General features: G+C 38.4%; 1 protein-coding gene across 1 annotated transcript; it reads right to left on the bottom strand.

Annotated features, from left to right (window-relative positions):
- Window positions 1–371: 371 nt before the first annotated feature.
- On the bottom strand, window positions 372–9,118 carry LOC122656687 (protein NRT1/ PTR FAMILY 2.10-like). The gene is made up of 5 exons (XM_043851300.1): window positions 9,109–9,118; window positions 3,457–3,559; window positions 3,147–3,364; window positions 2,462–3,009; window positions 372–1,338 (listed from the first exon to the last, which is right to left on the bottom strand). The coding sequence occupies exons 2-5, from the start codon at window positions 3,542–3,544 to the stop codon at window positions 420–422; spliced, it is 1,773 nt and encodes a 590-aa protein (XP_043707235.1). The 5' UTR covers window positions 3,545–3,559; window positions 9,109–9,118; the 3' UTR covers window positions 372–419.
- Between the last annotated feature and the right edge of the window lie 525 nt (window positions 9,119–9,643).

Here is a 9,643-nt window from a genome sequence, read left to right on the forward strand (position 1 = left end):
TGGCTTTTTTTTTTCTTCTTTCTCATTTATGGATTACAGATGAACTACAAAGTATTATTATCCTTCCATTAACTAATCAGATTACAGATGAACTACTGCTATGACTTATGGTGTGACCTTTTCTCCCCCCCCCCCCCCTTCTCATTCTCTTTGACTTCACAACCCTTAATTAAGCACACACAAAGATGCATTGTTAGTCAATAATCTCTGCTCTAAACATTGTTTCTTCCTATTAATTAAGGAAATGAAGACAAAACAATGAGGTCTTCCAATTATTCAACTTTACAGATGCACCCCCACACTCCTTTTTCTAGAGGCTAGTTTTGTCCCATCTTGTTTTTCTTACCACTCTTCCTACTTTTATGGGGGTTGTCTATATCAAATCATAAACACCAATCCATCACATCTTGCTCTATACATCACACAACATGCTTTTCTGTAGATCCTTTAGTAGTTCCATTCATCATCTCAAGGTCAAGGGTGGTAGTTTCATTTACAAAACTACCCTTGTATCTGTACCATGTAGAGCAAAGCAGAAAGTAGCCAAAATTCAAGGTACCCATAACTGCAATCATGAAATAGAAGTAATCCAATCTACCCTTATTGAGATCTTCAGGTAACCAATTCCCAGTTGCAGCATTTGCTGTGGTGTGATGAACCACTGATATCAAGAAAGTAGAGAGATAACTAGATATTGCTAAGCCACAGAAGAAGAAAGACCCCGCTATGCTTCTCATATTCTCTGGGAACTGTTTATAGTAGAACTCAATTTGGCCAATTGAGTTAAATGCCTCAGCCAACCCTGCTAGTAAGAGTTGAGGTACCAACCAAAACGCCGACATCGACGAAACGGCACCGCCTCGTGCCGTTGTCGCACCTGGTAATGGACTGGTTAGGGCTAAATGTCTCCTCTTCTCTTCTACTAAACCAGAGACAAGCATTGAGAGTACAGAGAGTACAATTCCTACACCCATCCTTTGGAGCTGTGTAATACCACCTTCTTTCCCTGTGATACGGCGTAGGGAAGGGACTAATATACGGTCGTAGATTGGAATCCAGATGGTGAGAGCGAGAAACATGAAAACAACGAAAGATCCTGCGGGGACTTGAAAGTGATTGATGCTCTTGTCTGATTGAACGGCTTGGAAGACTCCGTAGGTTTGTTGTTGGACCATGGGCATGTAGTAGATAATGCTAGAAGCCCATACTGGAATTACTCTCATCACGCATTTTATCTCCTCCACTTGCTGCAAACTGCATAGCCTCCATGGGTCTGCAGCTGAGCCGTTTGGATTGACTCGGTCTTCCGGAGTCTTGATCGCGGCCTTGTCAAGGAACCTGGTCCATCACATTACATTTATCTTTCATTAATTTTGGTTCATCGAGATTCTCTAGATATATAATTAAGCTCTGATACTTAATTATTTGACAATAAAAAAATCTTGGTCGGAGGATCTTTATCCCCTGCAGTTCTCCAGTGTCCCTAACAAAGGGGTGGCGCAATGACCACCCTACCCCTACTTGAACATTCTACCTGGATGGGATCCACCCCCCCTTCTTAGAGGCACTGGGGAATTGGGCCTGGCAAGGAACTAGACGAGATAATTTTCTGAATCTTGGACTATTGGATTCTTCTGATTCAGGGCTTTTCGACCTGTAATGTTTAAGTTGGTGTGGGTCGTGATGCTTAGCCACATAATCTTACTCAGTTTAGTCATAGTTGGAAAATTAGGTTTAGACTTGGGAGTCAGGCGAGTCACTCGATTCGAGTAAGAAAAACATGAAATCTAGTAATGAGTCATGAAGAAGGTCCAGTTGTGCCTCTCTGATTGCCTCATGAAGGAGTATTGTATTGGGATATACATTGTGGCTGGCTCTCCTCCAGCTGTGGCAGGAGCTGGAGGATCTAGCATTCCAGTTCAGTAAAAACAGGGGGGAGGGTTGGTCATTTCATAGGGGGCTATGAAATGATCCAAACACCCCTATTTTTGCTGGGCTGTATCCTCTGACTCCCGACACGACTGAAGGAAAACCGAATACAAAGTGGATTAGAAAGATGTGATGAAAAACAGGGTTGCTTTCAATCATAGCCTCACCCCATCTCACTTTGAGAAGAAAAAGAAGGAAGATATTAAAAAAAGAAAAGAAAAGAAAAATCATGATTCTTCCTTCTTCTTCTTCTTCTGCGAGTGCGATGGTGACTCAAGTAATAAAAAAATATGTATTTTAAAAAATAATTAAATTCGTCGGATTCAAAACCTGGTTTTTCAACTATGGTCTCTCTATGTTTTTTAATAGGGTGAGTCGAATAAAAAAAACCCGATTTTACAACTATGTTGTTAATAATAATTTAAGAAAAAACAACTAAATTAATTACCTCAAAACAGTGATTTTTAAAAATAAAATTTAGATATTATCATGTGATTATGAAGGAGGTAAGGTTAATTAATTGTTTTTTTACCTGAACTGATCGGTGTGAGGAAGTCTGGAATTGATGGAATTAGGAAGAATATGGTTGAAGAGTGAGACTTGAGGGTTTTGTGGTGACTTGAAGCTTCTCTTCTTGCTTGCAGCAACAAAAACTTGAATCGCCCCCATCACAGGGCTCCCTTGAGGTCTAACTTTCACATAAATTCTTGAACCCAAGAAGTAAAGTCCGCAGGATAAGAACATAAGACAAGTTGGTATAGCAAAACCCACTGGCCAGTTCTTGGATTGCACATACACTATAGCCGTCAACGATACCATCATCGCAAAAGTGAAGGTGAAGTAGTACCAATTAAAGAAACTATTAATTCCTTTCTTCCCTGACTCCGTTTCCGGATTAAACTGGTCCGCCCCGAAAGCGAGGTTACAAGGCCGGATACCACCCGCTCCGACAACTAAAAACCCGAACCCAACTAGCAAGAACATCAACTGCCAAGGCGTTGGTCCGACGCAGGCTCCGGCCCCGCAGTGTGGAGGGTGCAGTTGGGAGATTGCCGCCGTCAGCATTATAAGAAACATTCCCTTCACCATCAATATATCAAGATGTTAATAATTTATGAATAATAAATTGACTCGGGGTTGCAAGAACTCGGACGACCATGCCGAGCGAGTCAGCTGAGTTTGCATGTGAGTGTACGTGTGGGTATATTATATATTACCGTAAGGGAAGAGATGCAAGCGAAACCCAAGGTCTTATAACGTCCAAAATAAGCATCAGAGAGGAAAGCACCGACGAGAGGAGCTAAATTGGTGCTGCCATTGAAGATATTGACAAGAGTTGCAGCTGAGACTTTCTCTAAATTGAATACTGTGGTTAGATAGACTGTTAGGTTTGAAGAAGTTCCGATGGTTCCGAGTTTCTCGAATGTCTCGTTTCCTGCAAATAATTTCATGGAAGAAAATTAATGAATTGGAAGTAAGAAGGGAGGAGTACGTGGGAAGTAAAAGTATAGAGTTTAGATTAGTTACCTATAATGAAGGGCATGGCTTTAACTCCTCTGTAGTTGTGCTTGGGTGGCTCAGTATCGTCTACAACAACTTTCTCTTTGTTCTCCATGACTTGTGTTCTTCTTCTTCTTCTTCTTCTCCCTCTACTACTTGGATCTTATCCTTTGCTGCTGCTGCTGCTGCTGCTCTCTGAGTCACATAAAAACAGTAATGCAGAAGAAAGAAGTGACATGAGTCTAATAATATAGTAGTAGAGATGAGTGAGACAGCTAAGAAACCCAAGTAATCTTCTTCTTTTCTTCGTTCGGTCGTCCTTCCCCATTGATAGTGACGTGATGCTTATTTGAGAGATTAATTTACATTGCTACGCTTTGGATGCCAAGAAAAGAAAAGAAAGGAAAAAAATTCTAAAAAATTTTAATTACATAAATCTAAGGGTGTCAATTGGGTGGTTCGCTTTAGGGAAACTGAGTCCGTACCATTAAGGATTTTTCGATTTCGATTCGGTTTGTGTTATTGGGTTGGGTTTGTGTTGGTAAAGGTTTGAAAACCGGGTATGGAATGGTTTTCTGTAGGAATTAGGTAGGATTCTTAGGGTTTGGGGGTTGGGTTCTGGGTTTAGTTCGGTTCAGTCCTATTGGTCGGGCTCATCGGTGAACCATCAGTTTAGTCCGAACCAAAAAGTACTCATAACAACAAACTAAGTCCGACTGATAAAGGTTCGGTTTGAATTAAACTGGTTTGATCGGTTCAGTTTGGAATTTAACACCCTTACATAAATCAATGATTGTGTTATCATTATTTTTATCCTATTATGTTTTTTATTTTATTTTTCCTGAACACAAGCAGAGAATAGATTAATCAGAGAAGAGATCGACCAAATAATTGTCTTTCGGCCAAATTTGTTTTGGACTGGAGAAAGGACATACGAGTATTCAGCGCTTCTTATCCAGGTGGCCGACCTAAGTGTTGCAACAGCAAATCAATGGAGGTGTCATCAGCCAGTCTCAAGTTTCTTTGCTGACGGGTCGATACGGTGGGAATCTGGAATGGTGGATGGATGGCGTTGGACGATGTGACACTGTGGGAGAGGGGAATCCGGATTTTCTGCACGTACGAGTAGAGGATTTACTCTGACCACACGCTCCGTTCTTGACAAATGTCCGATCTGCTAAGTGACGTTTGGAAATTTTTTTACTACTACTCATGTTGCCTGAATGTTCTTGCTACCCGGGTTTGTAGTCAAAGAAGTGGAATAATTCACTTCCCCTTTAGGTTCACAAATACCCTCTTAGGTTTTAATATTTTTCAAAAGACCTTTTTAGATTCTGTTTCTCTAGCAATGAACTGGGTAGTAGGAACATTCCTGCATTCCAAATAGCAACAAAATTTCAACTCAATCCAATACCTTTCGACCAATAGATACACTTAACCAAGTTAGTGCTGTTCCAGATAAACCTTCACGAGTTTGGTTCCAAAGTCCATATGGAAATGCTAAAAGAAATATATGAAAATGCTGATCTCACAATGATAGTAAGTTGTGACCCGCACACCTTATAATTTGTCAAATAAAATATTATTATTTATTTTATGGCAGAGAATTTTTCATGTCGTAAGAAGGGGGGAGGATAATCTCTCACGCTACACTAATGGCAAGGTAAGAAATAATATCATCTACATAGTATTTACATTTTCAAGAAAAATAAAATAAAATAATAAATTAAACACCGTATGATTATGGAACATTAGTAGTACTTTCACTATCTAGGAATTTTTTTTCTTCCTTTTTTATATAACAAAATGATAATCTCATAATGATTTGTGACCATCCCGTCCTATAACTTGTCAAATAGAATGCTATTTATTTTATAGGATCGAGAGAGTTCTCCATAATCCAATGGAAAGGGGAGGGGATTCACATACACCCCACCAATGACATATGAGAAACAATATCATTAATATAGGACCCACATTGACTTTGACTACATGGGAAACTTTTTTCCTTATTTTATATGTTTAACTGAGTTTTGAGAATCATTGAAAACTAGGTTTTTCGATTAAACTCATCCTCCTCAAAACTTGATGTTTCGGGCAAGTTAAGCATAATATAAATGGATGATATTGTTTATTTATATTTTTTTTCACCAAATTTTTTTTCTTTTAAGTAAGATTAATAACTTAACAGACTCACTGGTAAGAAAAGCTCTATCGATAACGTGTATGATAGTATAACCTATTTCCAATCCATGATTACAGGAGTTATGTAATCGCATGAGTTTTCACGTTAGCTAATAAGGTGCTTTTACCCAAAAAAAATAAAATAAATACATTTAAATTATATAATAATAAAATTTAAAAATATTGAATTTAAAAATAAATAAAGGAGAGAGAGAGAGGTGTGATTAATTGGGGTATTGACTTGATGAGTGGTAGGAGGTGCAAAGGCCAATGCTTAGGTTTGAAAGTGGAGTGAGAGCTTGCAAGGGACAAAATGTAAAGATAGAAATGACCTCGCTTTGGTCTAAAAAAATATCCATTTGTGGGTTATCCTTGTGGTCAATGTTGGTTGGTAATTTACGCGTACGGTTCAACCAAGCTATCATATAAGAACCGACTTGGCCAGTCTCTAGAAATTTGGAGCAACGAATTTTCAAACTTCAAAGTTAAGTCAAATCGGCAAGTGTTACAAAATTGGTCTTCAATTCTCATCCAATGATTCTTCAAAACGTGTTCTCACTTCTCAAGAAAGAGAAAAATAAATAAATGAATTTTAAGATCACTGGATGGACCACAAATCATAATAATATTCAATTCTAACCGTATTTTCTCAGCAAACAAAAAATAGACAAGGGTTCAACACTTGAATGGGTTCTACGTTTGGGTCATAATTAAGACTCATTTATCTCATAGAAGATTCGTGCACGTTTCTAAATTAGGTAGCAATAATACAAGAAGTCTCCCTATTATAACATTAGAACTAAAATAGAACTTATTTTAAAAAGCTAACCATTGTCTATTATTACATTAGAACTAAAATAGAATTTATTTTAAAAAGCTAACCATTGTGGAGGGGGTGTCGAAATCCTTATAAATGTTTGGGCCAATTTGGATCTTTTACTGTCGAGTTGCCCGGTAGGACCCTATTGCCAAGACACAGCAAGACGGTAAATGACCGCCTTACCTTCACTCGGGCAAGGCACTTAGGTAGGGGTAAGGCGATCACTCCCCACCTTGTTGTGTCTTGGCAGTAGAGTCTTGGCGGGTAGCTCGACAGTAGAGAATCTGAATCCTCGTATCAGACTATTCACATCTGATAATGAAATATTTACTTTAATTACTTTCGTATGAAACCCCAACACATTAATGTTAGGGATCTGGGTAGAACTTTCAAAAGTTTGCCTTTAGGGAGAGGTGCTCAGTACCCATTAACTCACCCACAATCCTATTCATATCCGATGAAACCCCAACACATTAATGTTAGAGATTTGGATGGATAGAACTCATCCTCAAAACCTACTATTTTTTCACCTACCGCATGAAATCCCAACAATCTACCCCTCCATACGGGAGCTACCAAGATCTTCCCAATCTCCCCTTCCACATAGGAGTATCTCGAGATCACCATCGAATTCCCATGTCTTGGTTTTTTTCAAATTTGGTCCTGCCACAACCTTGATTCTGATACCACTTATTAGGGATTTGGATAGAACTCATCCTACAAAACTAGCCTTTAAACCCACCTACATACATCTCATTTCATATTCGATGTAAATCAATTTTTCCGCCGACCGCGTGAAACCACAACAATTACTATAAGAAGACTAGTGTGTGGTTTCAAGTGTTTCATCCAAAGTTTTCTGTCTTTTGATTGATCACATTAATATTTTTGTCGTCCTTTCATGTTTTCCTCCCCTCTGGTCCACTGATAAGAAGATTCGATGTGTTGGTGATCGGTTGTTAATGGGTGGCAATTTGGAAGAAGACAGAAATTTTCTCTCTTTTTGTCTCCTTATAATTTAGAGGCTGGTCAAGAGTCCATACCTACTTAAGGCAAGTTCAGCATTCATATTCATATGAAAGTAATGGGTGGTTTAGGATCTTTTCTTACTTCAAAAGTGATTAGCTTTAAATTGCATTAAATTCAGGAAAAGATACATTTTACGATGGATAATGAAACCTGATTAGCCAACTTGAAACTGAGTACATTTTATTAAAATTTAGAAATGGGGCCGACTTTGGCAGTTAATCAAATCCTACTTGTCTTTCGGTTAGATCTCCTGTTCCTCTCCTAAATTAATTAGGCATTTTTTTTGGGTAAACTCCAAAATTAATTAGGCTTTATAGGTTGAAGGTTAAAACCGGCTAGATTTCAATCCAAAAGCTCGGACCAATTGGTATATGAAGGCATCCAAGGTCTCAAACTTAATTGGTGTCAAATTGTTCCTAACGCTCTCCTGAAGTGTATTATACAGATGGAGAGATTATACACGTGGAAAGATACACAGTGCTCTAATACCATGTTAGATTTTTCCACAAAAATTCAAATTTTTCGAAGGAAGGATGAATAGGTATATAAAAACATCTAAAGTTCTAAACTTAATCAATGTAGGATCTAATCTCAATGAGCTAATCTCACATGACTAGATAACCCTGAAAAGGTTTTCCTAGACAGCAAATATATATGCCATTAGGTAACTTAGATGGATCAAAATTTTGTGGACATTTATACTCCAAGATTCCTTCACATGTTGTATTCCTTCGCATGTCAAGTTTCAACCCAAAATGAGTTTGTCAGGTAATAAAATAAAGCATAGAAAATTCACGACTACACAGAAAAAATGCATGGAAAGGTATTCCTAAATATCCAACGGCTGAAATTTCCATATTGCTCTTCCACATGGCATAAATGAAGTGTGCCATTAAATTTAGTATCGATGCCCTTGATTGTCATATCAAAATGATCTTTTTGTATTAATAAACTTTAAAATTGGGACTATTGGAGTATTAGTGACGGATCCAGTCCTCTTATCATGCAGCACGTGTAAAGTTATGCTTACGCATGGTTCATGCATCACAGTATCTTAAATTTTCTTTTATGTTTTTAATAATTTTTTGGTACGACTTTATGTATTTAATTACTTGCAAGTAACAACGGTCTCTTTACTTACCAAAAAAAAAACAACGGTCTCTTTTGGTAACTAAGCACCACTAATTGGGTATGGAAAAAATTAGAGGGGAAGAGCTGTGGGGGGAGCACCGGAGCATGGTCCCTTGTGTGCGTGTGGGGCCAATGAGAGCACGCACGAAAGCATTAACACGGCAAGCATTTCCGCCTTTCATAAGAGGTGGCATGGTCATCTTGCCTCCTCTATGTCTGGGCACAAGGGCCACGCTCCTCCCCCATAGAGCTCTTTTTCCCAAAAATTAGTGTCTAAAATATGATGTGAAACACCATATCAATTTCTAATATTGTACGGTACTGAAATTCAGACTCTCCCCAACACGGCCCATCTTGATTTGAAAAGGGGCTAAACAAATATCTAGTTCCTTGGGCCAGGCTAGGGCTGAGCCTACATCGTATGCATAGGTTATAGTTGTTGAGATTTCACAGCCCAAGGTTGAAATGGGCCAAGCTGGATTGGACTGGCACCAACCAGGCAAGAATTGGTTACAACTACTCTTTGTTCTTAATTTCACAGCCCAAGGTTGAAGTAACATCTACAGCTTTTTTGAATAATAAACTCCAAAAAATAATAGATTCGGAAAATGTGATATATATATGACATTATCCTCGGGGTGTAACTCAGGGTAGGGGTTGGTCAAATGGTTAATTACAGTAGAGGCAAGCCCAAGGCCCAGTCCTCTTTAATTAAAGTTCAAGCCCAATTTTCTCATTGGATATGCTAGGGGATGGATGCAGGCCCAGTAGGCCATCATGCCCACCCACTCCAACTCAGCCGAAACAAAGGGCTGATTTGGTATGATTTTTATTTCAGTTTTGAATTGATTTCATGAAATAGTCATTAAATAGATTTTTCGTCAAGAAATTGAAATTATTTTTATTGCAATAAGAATAAGAAATCTATTTGGTAATTCAATTTCTAAGAATATTTCTTTGGGAGAGGATGGTGGTACAGCCGCCGAATAGAGTAAGTTCCTGGGCAACTTGAGACACTGGTTTGATACATGTCACATTAAAGCAAAACTT

The sequence above is a fragment of the Telopea speciosissima genome, chromosome 3 (genome assembly GCF_018873765.1).
Source record: "Telopea speciosissima isolate NSW1024214 ecotype Mountain lineage chromosome 3, Tspe_v1, whole genome shotgun sequence".
NCBI classification, from domain to species: Eukaryota; Viridiplantae; Streptophyta; class Magnoliopsida; order Proteales; family Proteaceae; genus Telopea; species Telopea speciosissima.

Excerpts from the sequence above, each read along its gene's own strand:
- LOC122656687 (XM_043851300.1), bottom strand. The coding sequence starts at position 3,544 with ATGGAGAACAAAGAGAAAGTTGTTGTAGACGATACTGAGCCACCCAAG. Across the intron at positions 3,365-3,456 it reads AGCCATGCCCTTCATTATAG|GAAACGAGACATTCGAGAAA; the intron begins GTAACTAATCTA and ends AATTATTTGCAG. Across the intron at positions 3,010-3,146 it reads CTTGCATCTCTTCCCTTACG|GGAATGTTTCTTATAATGCT; the intron begins GTAATATATAAT and ends TTGATGGTGAAG.